This window comes from Polypterus senegalus, chromosome 17 (genome assembly GCF_016835505.1).
Source record: "Polypterus senegalus isolate Bchr_013 chromosome 17, ASM1683550v1, whole genome shotgun sequence".
Lineage (NCBI taxonomy): Eukaryota > Metazoa > Chordata > Cladistia > Polypteriformes > Polypteridae > Polypterus > Polypterus senegalus.
In genome coordinates, this window is record NC_053170.1 from 84,290,243 (window position 1) to 84,304,433 (window position 14,191).

Sequence of the window (14,191 nt, forward strand, 5' to 3'; positions counted from 1 at the left end):
TAAGTACTGAGCCTAGCGCCTGAATACTTGTGTCAATGTGATATTTCAGTGTTTATTTTTAACAAATTTTTAAAACAAATTCTAAAATTCTGTTTTTACTTTGTCATCCTGGGGTATTGAGTGAGCCTGAGGAGGGTAAAAACAAATTCTACATGAATTTAGCAGAAGACTGCAACATAACGGAAATGTGAAAAACGTGAAGGGGTCTGAATACTTTCTCAATTCTACTTATATTTGAATAACTGTCAACTTGTTACCTATATAATGATGCTCTTAGCCTTATATTTTGGCATGAAATAATCTTTTCTTATATGTACACCTTCTTCCAAATAGAAAAGAGTTATGGATTGAACATGAAATATACAGTATAATCATTCTTCTTCTTCTTTCAGCTGCTCCTGTTAGGAGCTGCCACAGCGGATCATCTTCTTCCATATCGTCCTGTCTTCTGCATCTTGCTCTAGTAATCATTACACTATACAATTCATAACCAACTTTGATTAGCTAGGGTTAATTACTTTCTGTTTTCTTTTGAGAACTGTGATTTGTTTCTGCAAAGTTTTGATTTGATTAACAGACATTTAAAAATTCTTTTTTTCACAGACAATAATTCCACTAAAACCTGCTTACATTAATTTGAGATTCATCCAGTAAGGATGTCACAAGATGGCAGCTTCTCCATGCCGCACACTGGACTGCCAATGAATGATGAGCCCAGTTTGTGTATAGACACTGTGTTTTAATGGTTGATGCTTTGGTCTTTGAACCTCAAGCCCTGAAGATGTGGATTCAAATCCCCCGACTGTCTGAGCAAGCCAGCTCACCTCGCTGTGCTACATATTCTATCTCAAATGTTGTAAGATGCCTTAGTTAAAGGCATCAGAGGAGTGATAATAATATCTTGTACCGGATTTTCCATGTTTCCTCTCATTATCCAAACATAATTAACTTAACTAACTGGCACTGCTTAAGTATGGCAGACACTGCTCTTCGGTCTCAACTTTTAAATCCTTGCTGAAGACTCACTACTTCAGTTTATCACACCCTGACTAGAGCTGCTGATTAACTGTACAGACTGCATCTCTGTTGTTAGTCATTAGCACTAAAACATAAGTGACATGATAGTTAGAATTGGATACTAACCCTCGCCTATTCTGTTTCTCTTCTCGGTACCCAAATGTGGCACTCGGTGCCACGGCCCACCTGCCAAGTTGTTTTGCCTGCCTAAGGTAAAGTCATCCCTGATGGAGGATTGCAGGAATCATGGGAAAGAGGGGTCTTTTCATCAGATTAGTGCTATTTTAGCTGTGGAATGGCTAATAGGTGGAGGCAGCTTGATGAATGAGGTCTCCGGGACTCTAAACAAATCCAAATCTTATTATGTGATATCATCTACTGTTAAATTCTACTCCGTACTTCTAAAATGTTTATTTTTATACTGTATTGAGGATTTGTTCTGATCTGTGTATTGTACTGTATTGTATTGACCCCTTTTTTTTGACACCCACTGCACGTCCAACCTACCTGGAAAGGGGTCTCTTTTTGAACTGCCACTCCCAAGGTTTCTTCCATTTTTTTCCCTACAAGGGTTTTTTTTTGGGGAGTTTTTTCTTGTCCTCTTAGAGAGTCAAGGTTGGGGGGCTGTCAAGAAGCAGGGCCTGTTAAAGCCCATTGCGGCACTTCTTGTGTGATTTTGGGCTACACAAAAATAAATTGTATTGTATTGTATTGTATGATAAGATGACATTCTTTTGACTGAATGGACTAGTTTTACGCACTGGTGTGCAGATGAGAGTCAGCATACTGTGAAATCAAAACAGAATAAACTCAGGTCAGATATGTCAGTAGGCAAAATATCTGTACAAAGATTATTAATAACTTATTTTAGGCAAAAAAAATACAATTTATTTACACTGAAGAATAGAAAATGTTTACACCATTATAAAAGCAAATGAGGGTCTCTGGTTCATACAAATCCTACAAACACAAACAAATAATTAAATTCTTAATAAGTAAGAGTTTCTTCTGGTTTTCATTCCAAATGAAGTTCATGACAGCTTACATATCAGATTAGTAGAAAATAAATTTACAGTAATTTTGAATTTCAGAGGAGTGTAGTCTAGTACTCCTATGAGTTAGTGTTAGTAAATTCATTTTCATAAACTGAGGCCCTTGTGAGCGTGTTTAAGAGACGGCCTTAAATGCATGTGGCTACCGCTTAATATTAACCATTGAGTCTACCGAGGCACTTGAAGTACCTACAGAGTTTAAAAAAAAAAAAAAAAATGAAAAGGCATTATTTTATTCTAATAGAAACTTCTTAGGGATCAAGGAGAAAAGGAAATGTCATTTAAAAATGCAATCCCTTTCTCTACTTCATAATCAAATGAGGAACTTCCTGAAATGTAACATTTTACCGTGAAGCACTTATACAATTACCTGTCTCAGAAGCAATGTAGCAATACCTTCATTCCTTAATGGAGGCAAGTCACTATTGTCCCTTCAGTCATTCATGATTCATTGGTAATTCTTGACCTGAGTGTACACGTGTACAAGTATATATGTCTTTTTCAACAATTTAAAATAATTTAGCCTCTAACTGTTTGTCTAACAATAAGCCCGCTGACCAACTGTAGTTATCACACAACCATGAACCCTTTTTTTTCATTTTCACCAACAACTGTACTTTCTCTGAAGTGATCTGGGAGGGGTGGAATGCAGCTTCACAATAACATATTCTTCATGACAGCAAAGCAAGTTCCTGTTTTACTGTAATCCTTTGTTCAAAATGATTCATAGTTTGGTGACGTTGCAGCCTATTTCAGGGTCTGCACGCCCCAACTAAATCAGATGTAAAGCACAAAGTACAGCGTCATGACCAAGATGTGGTGGCTCAGTTTTTGTTATCACAATGGCTTTGTGAGATCTACCGGTCAGGTCAAAGTGCTTCTGTGTTAAAGATATTCTAACAGGTTTCTTTTTTTATTTACTTTCATGGCCTTGAGTCTTCACTCTTTTTCCAAGTGTTCCATTGAATTCCCCGACAAATTCCTCAGATGTTTCTTTTCTCCAGTTCCAATGTTGTTTCGTAACGTATTTCCAGTCTCTTTTACAACAAAGAAATACCTGTTCTCTGCAGTCAAATGCAGCGTCTTACTGGAGCTCAGATGAGGTCAAGGGAGACATAAGTATAATTGTCACGCAGAACTGTAATTGAAAAAGCACCATTTGTTCAGCAGCCACACTGGAAGTTCTTGTCACCTTCGGCGTCTGACATTCGCTTCAGCTGCAAAACAATATTTAATGCAGCAGTTGTGCTCAGTTATTTCTGGTTCAAGTCTGCTTTGTACTTTTTATGTTTAAATTATCATTAAAGTGAATAAGAAAATGCAACTTCCCCATTGAATCTTTAAGCAAAGTTATGGCTATGGAGAAAAATCAATAAAGACAAGTTTTTTAAATCAATATACTGTAAAAATAGGATTGTTAACAGTGGCTTTCAACATAACAATAAAGAATCTGGTATTTATAGAGCTGACTGTAATATAAATATTAATGTACAATATGAAAAATCTGCTTTTGAGGCATCCAAATATATGAATCTCTGAAACAGTAATTGTATAATGTGCTTTTGTCCTATGTTCATTTTAGACAGACAATGACTTATTCTCTTAAAAAAGCTATTGTGAGTACTATGGCGGATCGATTGGCATCCCAACCAGGATGGAGACAGGTTCCTTGCCAGGGCAGGAAGCCGTAATGGAAGGACAAGGATGGTCTGGCATTCCAATCAGGATGGGTGCTAGTTCCCTGCCAGATGAGAGGCCTGCTAGGAAAGACAGAAGGTGGCTGCTCTCGGGAGTTATGTCTTCCTCTTTGTCCACACAATGGCAGTATCCCACTGGTGGAACTCACATATGGATACCAGCAGGGCAGGTTAAGATTTGTAGTCCCATGGAACAGCCCTGCCACCAGGGGGAGCTGAGGGTGATTGTTAGATCCTCTCTGAAGAGCTTCCGCCTGACTCGGACGTGCTTCCAGTGTGCAATGCTGTGGCAGGGACGGGAGTGGATGAGACTACATGGGAGGTACAGAAAGAGATAACATACTGTATTTTACTGTTGTGGAAAAGGATTTGGAGGTCTGGAAAGGTATTGTGAACATAAAATATTTCTGTTTCAGCCCAGGACAATGCATTGTAGTTGTGTCTCTGGGTTTAGAGGCACAGTGGTGCCCCCTGCTGGTCATAGCTGGTGTAGTCGGCAGGATTTCCTAGCTGTTCAAGTGGCAAGGAACCTGTCTCCATCCTGGTCAGGATGCCAGTGCATCCAATATAGCACTCAAACTGTACAGAATAAAGTAATAATAAAAAAAAAAACAAGAAATATTACTTGTATAATCCTGCGGTGACATTGGGCGAGTGATGACTGCATTTAGTACCTCTATCCACTCTCTGAGCTCTCGCTCATTTTCACACGTGAAAACAAACTTTCTGTCTGGTGTAACCACTGTGATTCCACACTTCCATTTGTTCCCTCTGGCTCCTTTAGGAAGGCTGTTTGTCACATCGTAGCCGTGCTCCTTTGAGCCAATGAACACAGAGCCCTTCTCTGTTGCATCCTGTAAAACAAGTAATGTGAAAATGCCATGGTCCCCACCAATACCAAATTATTTAGACTGAAAAAAAACTATTATCATTTCCTATCTTAAATGTTTATTTAATACAACAACTAAGGAATTAATTGGAAATACTTTTTAGTTTGGTCTCAAGCAATTCTTCTCCTATGATCCACCATGTCCTCTTATTGTATATTCTAATTTTGTTATTTAATTACTGAACAGCACGTGCGGCACAATTATTGCTTTGAGATGTACAACTGTAATAACAACTGGCTTATTCCCAAGATAACATGGTGGTTGACACAGTCAACCATCAGATCCACCTTGCCACCCTATATGATCTTGGCATCACTAGGACTGCTCTTTGGTGGATTGGGTCCTATCACTTGGTCAGATCCTGCCAGGCAAGGAGATATGTCAAGGGTGCACCAGATAAGCATGGGTGTCCTCCAAGGTTCGGTGCAGGGCCCTCTTCTATTCTCTCCATGCAACCTCCTCACAAGACCTATCATCCAATCCCATGCTTTCTCTTATCACTGTTATGCTGATCATACACAGCTGTACCTGTCATTCCTTCCAGAGGACCACTCTGTATCAGTTAGAATCTCTGCGTGTCTCACTGTGATATCAACCTGGATGAGGGAGCACCATCTTTAGTTCAATTTGGCAAAAACAGGCATTCTTGTTCTCCAAGCCTGTCCAGCTATTTAGTACACCATCTCTGCTTAGCTCAGCTCATTATTGCTAACACCTGCTACATTTGTACACAGCCTTGGGATGGTGATCGGTGATCATCTGTCCTTCATTGACCATGCTGCAACAGTCATGATCTCATGATCTTGTAGATTCACTGTACAGTATACATCATCCACAAGATCAGAGAGTATCTGATAGAGTATGCAGCACAACTCCTGATCCATGCTTTGGTGTTGGGATATCTGGACTACTGCAACTCTCTGCTGGCAGCAGTATTATCATACATCACCAAGCTAATACAGATACAAAATGCAGCAGCAAGTCTGGTGTTCAAAAAGCCAAGGTGAGCACATGTCACTCCTCTTTTCACATCACAACACTGGCTTCCTCTAGGTGCTCATATTAAGTTCTTTTCCTTGATGCTTCCCTGCAGAGTGGGCAATGGGTCAGCACCTATGTTATATCTATGGGCAATAATATTGTCATTATAAAAGGAAGAAGACGGGCACAGGTTCAAAGTAGTAACTAACAGTTCCTTTACTAAGATCGTTCCCAGAGTACACGTTACACAGCTTTATTATTAGTCTCTACTTCCTAATAGCTCTCTAATACCCATAATCCTTTATTACTACGGAATCCCCAAAAGTCCAGACTTACAATATACTACAACCTATATAGATGTAGCATCACACACGTGCACATGAGAGGCAATGGGCTTAACTAAGGGAAACCGCCGGGTCAGGGGTTGTAGTAGGGGGATAAGTAGTAACTGATCAAAGGAGTCATCTTCAATCAACGTTTCTTGATCCAGTGTGCCACAAGTGCTGTTCAGGGTAAAAGTACAGAAAAGAATATGCCAGTATTACTGCTTTCTAACTAACACCCTTGCAGTCCAAATTGGAAAAGTGGAAGCATTTTTGTTAGGTACAAGAAAATTGCCTAGTGGGAAACATTCTAAGGTCAAAGGATCATGGAAAAAGACAACAGAGCATTACACAAAAGAGTAAAACGGTAAAGCTTGATTGGAGTAGCATGTGTTCATTAAACGAAACAGATGGGCATCCAGTTAGAACAGCAATAAAATGCCGGCAAATCATACAAGTAAATTAGATTTTAACTCTTAATTACAAATACTTCAATATAAGCATCACTGGATAAGTCATCCTGAAATATTCAATACTACTGAACTGACAGCAAAGCATGTAAGTTACCAGGAGTTCCAGTCTGTAATGCTAAATTTCTTTAAAATTTCATGGCTGCTGGCTGAATATGGCTAGTCATTTAAAGATATTGTACTAATCAACATATGTTTCTTGACAGAGCTGTGTCTCTTTGAAGGTTTTAGAAATGAGAACAAGTAATTTCCCAAATTAGTAAATTGCAAATGACCAACTAAAGGAAAAATAACACCTGCCTTTGAATTCATTTTATCAACTAAAAATAAGCCAACATGGGGCATGGCACAGTTTTGAGTTTTGGGTAAGTTAAAAAAAAAATGACATTTACATAATAGGATTTGGATCTTTATTATCCTAAAATTGTGGGTTCAGAAAACTATCCATCCATCCATTTTCTAACCCGCTGAATCCAAACACAGGGTCACGGGGGTCTGCTGGAGCCAATCCCAGCCAACACAGGGCACAAGGCAGGAACCAATCCTGGGCAGGGTGCCAACCCACCGCAGGACACACACAAACACACCCACACACCAAGCACACACTAGGGCCAAGTTAGAATCGCCAATCCACCTAACCTGCATGTCTTTGGATTGTGGGAGGAAACCCACGCAGACATGGGGAGAACACGCAAACTCCACGCAGGGAAGCGAACCCGGGTCTCCTAACTGCGAGGCAGCAGCGCTACCACTGCGCCACCGTGCCGCCCTTCAGAAAACTAATAGGTGGATATATTCATGAGTGCCACAGTAGTTAGTGCTGCTGCCTCACAGCGCCTGAAGAATGGGTGCACACTCTGGCCCAGTCCCTATCCACAGAACTGCTACTCACTGGATGTTTTTTGCACCAATCTGATTAAACTCAATAAATTGTTTTTTGTGAAAATCCCAGGAGATCAGCAGTTACAGAAATACTCAAACCAGCCTGTCTGGCACCAACAATCATTTCACGGTTGAAATCAGTGGAATCACATTTCCTAACGTGGACATTAATTGAAGCTCTTGACCTGTATATGAATGAGTTTTTGCATTGCAGTGCTGTCACACGATTGGCTGATTAGATATTTTCATGAATAAGCAGATGCACAGATGTTCCTACTAATTTTCCCAGAGAGTGTATATTTACTCAGCCAATGCTTTTTAACCAAACTAACTTACAAATCATGAGTAACCATTACATTTTTTAATTTTATCTACAGCTGAAGCAGATTAACTGAAATGCCCATTCAATGAGTCAGTCCTAGAGAATGAACTGCAAGGCTCACTTTTTAAATCCAACACCTTATTCGTAGGGTCGCATTTCATAAACATCTAATCAGAATAATGGATGATACATTGAAAGCTGTTCATTTGATGTGTGTTACATTATTGCTGCTTTGTTTATCAATGGTTAAAGTGAATGCAGCTTATGGACACATCATCATCCACAGTGGCTGTGCTATTAAATATTCTTTGACAGATAGTCGACTTCATTAATAGATAAACAACATATTCTTAATATTACAATGGAATAGAAATAGGCAAAACTAGAAAATAGTGTAAATATGTGAAGTCGCACTAGTAATTGAAGCATGTAAAGAAATCAATTGATAAATTAATTTGCTTTGTCAAACCTATCATTTGATCGCAACACTGTACTGTATTTTGAATGAATTGAAGACTACAATCTCATTAATTTCAGATGCCGAACAAGGCATTCAATGGACAAGGATAAAGAATGTAGAGGTGATATTCAGTGAGAAACTATGTTAGGTAATACGTCCATTTGGAAAACCCTCAGAATTTTGGAGAATTCATTAGAAAACCGCTCACATTCCCAAGGGCAAAATTATGGGCTTGTGGCTACTTATAACTTGTTCTCAAGTGTACAAGGGAAAACTATCAGACATGCTCATAAGAAAAGCACAGGACATGCATTCCCAGATAGCACTTATGCCCTGAGTGCTCTGATACCTTTTTGGATGTGCATATTATATATGCAAGTATACTTTTTGCTTCTGTGTGCCTTATAAGGTTGAGCAGTGCTAACTGACAGTAATATTGAAGGCCACCTTCTGTGTGCTGTCACCTCCCTGATTCCAAAGAATGTAGAATGAATTACATCGTGATAACATTAGACCCCTCATTAATGTGAATAACATGAATATTTGATGGCAACTACAATTTATACTTTTATTGTAGGTCTCCTCTGGCATGTTTGTTAAAAAAAGTTACCAAGAGTAAACATCCATAAAACTGAATGTATTTTTGCAGAGATAATGGAGAATTATATCTAGCATATTGTTAATGATATTTTTTTATTATTAAAATCTATAGCTACACAATTTCTGCACTATTCATTCACTTTATGAGGATGCATATGTACACACTGTTTGGTTATTCTGTGTTAAATAGCTACACACAAAGGATTTATTTCTGTATTATTTTCTTCCACAGACCATTACTAACAGGCTCCACTGCATCCCTAATGTGCAAGAATTTTGCCTGAATGCTCCAATCAGTAATGGTGGCCATGAAGAGAGAAGCCATTACTAAAAATCGTTGATAAAATTATTAACTTCATCGTCTTCATTTAGTTGTCATAAACTTAATTCCAAAACAAACAGGATATGTTTTATTAAACCAGGAACTTGCCACTTAAAATTGGCTATTTATTTTTAATTCTTTAGCTTTAAATTCTACTTTTTTATATTTGTTCATTGTAGGCAACTTGGGTAAATGCAGTGTGATATAATATTACTAAATAAAGTAACAGAAAGTGAGTGAATGAAACAAATGGCAGCATGTTATTAGTGCAGAAAAATATCCTTAACTCCAAAAATTCAATTCAAAATCATTTAACACGTTATGTTGCAAAGAACACTACTCCAAATTACTCATGTTACAAAAGCCACTGAATGTAAATACCTCCCCTGGACCATGACAGGGCAACTGCCCTGGTCTGCATGTGGGGCACAGGATTAGAGCTTAAAAGCTCAACCCTGTTGGGGCACGTGGCCACCGCCAGGGGGCACCTCGAGGATTGTGGAGCCGTGGATTGCAGCACTTCCGCTACACTCGGAAGTGCTGTCGGCAGAAATTCCAGGCACACCCAGAGTGCTTCTGGGTGCTCATGTGGCACTTCCACCACACCAGGAAGTGCCGCCGGAAGATCGTCACGGAGCACCTGGAGCACATCCAGGGCATTATAAAAGGTGCAGCCTCACTCCATTAGACGAGCCAGAGCCGGAGTCGGGTGGAAGAGGACACAGCTTTAGTGTGGAGGAGTGAAGGTAGCAGAAGAATAAGAAGAATGGAGGAGAAAGAAACTAAGAAAGACGAGAATGAACCTAATAGGGGGTGATTTGTGCACTGTGCTCTGTGTAGGAGAAGAGAAAAATAAAGAGTGTGTGTTCTGGACATTGTGGGTCTGCATCTCTATCTGTAGATGGGCTGATCTATCCACTATATATATATATATATATATATATATATATATATATATATACACAGATTAATAGATAGATAGATAGATAGATAGATAGATAGATAGATAGATAGATAGATAGATAGATAGATAGATAGATAGATAGATAGATAGATAGATAGATAGATAGATAGATAGATAGATAGATAGATAGATAGATAGATAGATATACACACTCATACATACCCATAAACACCATAGAAGCATGGACAGTCTCTTACAGGGACTTATGAGTCCACTAGAGTTATAGTAGCTCATTTGTCTCCACCTTCTCCCATTTATAACTCTAAATTCATGCATACACTCACCCTTCTTAGTCTCTTAGTACACGTAAGTTGCTTAGTCCATAAGACTGGCCACCCTACTTGGTCATGCATATCTCTTTTCTTGTCTTCTCTCATTAGTTGTAATTATTTCTGTCTGTCAATTATTATCTTTATTACGGAAATTGACTCCCATCCACGCATAGCATTTCCCTGCTTTTTATTCTGTTGCTAAGATATTTATTATTATAAGATTAAATTAGATAAACTTTATTAATCTCATAGGGAAATTCAGAAATTTACAGCACATACTACATTTCTAAGTGGCATATTCTACCAGCTATGGCCAATAGCAAATGGTTTAAAAAGCTGAACCTGATAAAATAAAAACAGAATAATGAAACCCCATTAATTCATCACTAGCAACACTAGACACTTAAATACAAAACTTAAAACTATAAAAGCTCCATTCAGTTGCTGTCTTCATATCTTACCAGTGGGCACTTGAAGTACAGTAGTCTCCTTTCTTGAGAATCAAGGATAAACCACCGCTTTTTGAAAGGTTCTCTGTGCTAAAATATAAAGTATTATTCAGTTTTTCTTGAAGTATCTAACAAATTCATCATTTAAAAAACAAAATACACTGGAACACATAACATAAAACATAAACAGTACTGTATATCTTAAGGTGGTTCAGTTTATGCTGCTCCTGCAGGGATTTGGCAGAAACATTCCTCTTTAAAAGCAGGGGCTCTTGGCATTTTTAAAAAATAAAATGATTGCTATAGTGGAAGTAATGGATAAGTCAGTCAACAATCATAATTTGATTAATTAGGGAATTTCCAAGCTAAATACTGGCAGAAATCCTGTAGCTTTGTTATCAAAGAGACATGTGATTTAGCTTTGTGGATGACATGCCAAGAATTAGTCATTGAGAGAAAATGAAGATTATACAGTAAACGTTTAGACATACCATTGGCCCAGTTTTCTCCATGTAGCCTTGTTTTAAATAGTTCCTTGTTATCCATGGCAAAAGCTAACAGAGGAAAACAGAGACACATGTAGATAGCCTTAATAAAAAAATGCTGTTATAGATTAAAATGGTCCAACTAATTAAATGAAGCCAGCTTTCAGGAGCCATGTACTTTATCCAGAGACAGAGACCTCTCCTTATTTTGAAACTGCAGAAATCATGCTTGAAATATATATCTCCACAGAGTGAGAAAATTTCAGTCCTTGTGCATAGACTTCAGCAATGCAAACCATTTGTGAGAAAGAGCCTGATCCCCAAATTCATGTCCAGTTTAACTGCAAAATGCTTTTAATTCTCAGGTTCTATGTAAGAAACATCTTACATTTACAGTGTATAATAATAGTACATTTTATATTAGCAAATTGATTTTTTTCAACAAATCAGAATAGCTAGCAGGGAAGACTTCATGAATTTTATTTTAGACTTCACAGTTATTAACCTCCTGGGCTATATAAATAGTCTACAACGGAAACATAATGTTAAGGTGTAACATGATGAATATGACTGAAATAGCAGGACCACTAGAAGCAAAGAAAACAAAGAAGAGTAAAGATAAAAGTTTAGGATTCACAATTGTCACGATTCACATTGTCAGTCATGGAGAATCCACTGCATCCACTGAACAGGATCATCTCCAGACAGAGGAGCAGCTTCAGCGACAGACAGACTGATGTCACCGTCCTGCTCCACTGACAGACTGAGGAGACCCCACACTATGCAACACTTCAATTCCACCCGGGGGGGTAAACACTAACATTATTCAAAGTTATTGTCTTTTTTTACATGCATTTTTATTACTCTTTAATTTAATATTGTTTTTTGTATCAGTATACTGCTGCTGGATTATGTGAATTTCCCCTTGGGATTAATAAAGTATCTATCTATCTATCTATTATATAGTGCCTTTCACATCTATCTATCTATCTATTATATAGTGCCCTTCACATCTATCTATCTATCTATCATATAGTTCCCTTCATTATCTATCTATCTATTTAATTCAAGAACATCCAATAATATAAAGAGAAAACAGACAACTCTAGGTAAAATAAAGAGATTTCCAATGAGAATGTAATATGGGCCTTAGTGAGAAATCTCACTGTGCAGTATCCATGTCGTTTCGAGAGCAGGATTTCTTACTCTGTAAAGTTTTGAAGAGCTAAAGGTGCTTACCTTGTGAGGTCTGTTTTGGGGATGAGGGTACTATTATGTACTTTACACTACTTTGCATTGTGTAAAGTCTGAAGAAAGGTTACAAATACAGTACTGCTCTCCAAGCATCTTTACATAGCAGACTTAAATAATAAAGAGTGCTGAGTTTCTAAGGCAGATTTCTTTTTTTAAGCATGAGGTAACACTTTTTTTATATTTCTATATGCAGGTCCCGTTGGCCTCAGCACAGAATAACACAAGCACTTCCTGTTTTATGCAGCTCAACAGCAGCAGCTAAAATGTTTATGCAATTTCTAAAAATAGGTTGCTAAATTCAGACACAACTTTGAATTGACAGACAAGTATTTAAAAAGCTGTATTAAGTCTTTATTGGTTCAGAAACATCTTATGTACAGTAATAGCAGACAAATCACCTGCATTGGGAGATAACACAATAAAACTATGAGTTCATAGACGAGAATTGCCACTTAACATGGTGAATGTCCTTACTCCAGTGATCTTCAATGCCATGATACTTTCACAGTAAACACCATCACAGTACTTCACTAAATAAAGACAGAACTAAAGCTCTGTGATGGACTGGCACCCTGTTTGAGTGTATCCAGTGCTGGTGGAATAGGCCCTGGCCTCTCATTGCAATCCTGAATTTGATTAAGTAGGTAGCGCTGATGCCTCGCAGTTAGGAGATCCGGGTTCGCTTCCCGGGTCCTCCCTGCGTGGAGTTTGCGTGTTCTCCCCGTGTCTGCGTGGATTTCCTCCGGGCGCTCCGGTTTCCTCCCACAATCCAAAGACATGCAGGTTAGGTGGATTGGCGATTCTAAATTGGCCCTAGTGTGTGCTTGGTGTGTGGGTGTGTTTGTGTGTGTCCTGCGGTGGGTTGGCACCCTGCCCAGGGTTGGTTCCTGCCTTGTGCCCTGTGTTGGCTGGGATTGGCTCCAGCAGACCCCCGTGACCCTGTATTCAGATTCAGCGGGTTAGAAAATGGATGGATTGAGGATTTTTATGATGTTATGTTACAGTTCAATGAACTGTAGGTTCCTTTTTCTACTCTTCTTTAACTGGTCTCCTCGTTTGAATTGTGCCAGATTTAAGCTTGTGCTTTTTCTGATGATCATATTGAATTCATTATTTGAAGAAGAGTCTATCCCTCCCTTTTTCTTTGAAACAGAAAAGAGCTAAGGCACTGTCAACAATCTTGTTCACAATGCAAGGCATTTAAAATGTATTCCTTCCTCATAAGGTAAATGCTGAAATTCATATTGCTGACAAGCATTGATAACTAGATAAAATGTCGGCTTTCAGAAAAACTCACCTCTAAATCAGTGGCAGTGGGGAATGCAGTTTTCAGATAAGAAAAGCGAACTGCTCTGATTGCATTGTACCAGTGCACAATTTCCTAATAGAAAGAAACAGCAAAAAAAAAATGTCAATGTTTTTTTTAACAATGTATATATAAAAACACACGCACAAGTACAAACAGACAGTTATGTCATTGAGATTAATGGTTAATGGATATGAGCTCTTTGCCATTACAGAACTGTGACTGGCTCCTTATGAAAAAGACAACAAGCCCTAACAAAAACCTAAATCTTTTAATTGTCAGAGCTTAGGCACACATGAAAAACTGTTCTTTTCTTTTGTAATATTCTGTAAAAAACCTGAAAAACAAGTTCTATTAGTATTACAGACACAGTAACACAACTTCAATTCTTTTAGGATTAGCATCACCACAAGCAGACTATAAGTAGGTGTAGGATTTGAACCCA

The 14,191-nt window shown here is 38.3% G+C and overlaps 1 protein-coding gene across 1 annotated transcript in view; it reads right to left on the reverse strand.

Annotated features, from left to right (window-relative positions):
• Nucleotides 1-1,899: 1,899 nt before the first annotated feature.
• Nucleotides 1,900-14,191, reverse strand: part of adap2 (ArfGAP with dual PH domains 2) — a 61,676-nt gene continuing 49,384 nt past the window's right edge. Inside the window, exons 7-11 of the mRNA XM_039740274.1 lie at nt 13,738-13,821; nt 11,193-11,255; nt 10,714-10,791; nt 4,392-4,620; nt 1,900-3,286 (exon numbers count right to left, since the gene is read on the reverse strand). Coding sequence (XP_039596208.1) covers nt 3,258-3,286; nt 4,392-4,620; nt 10,714-10,791; nt 11,193-11,255; nt 13,738-13,821 — 483 coding nt within the window. The 3' untranslated portion in view covers nt 1,900-3,257. The remainder of the gene's footprint in view (nt 3,287-4,391; nt 4,621-10,713; nt 10,792-11,192; nt 11,256-13,737; nt 13,822-14,191) is intronic.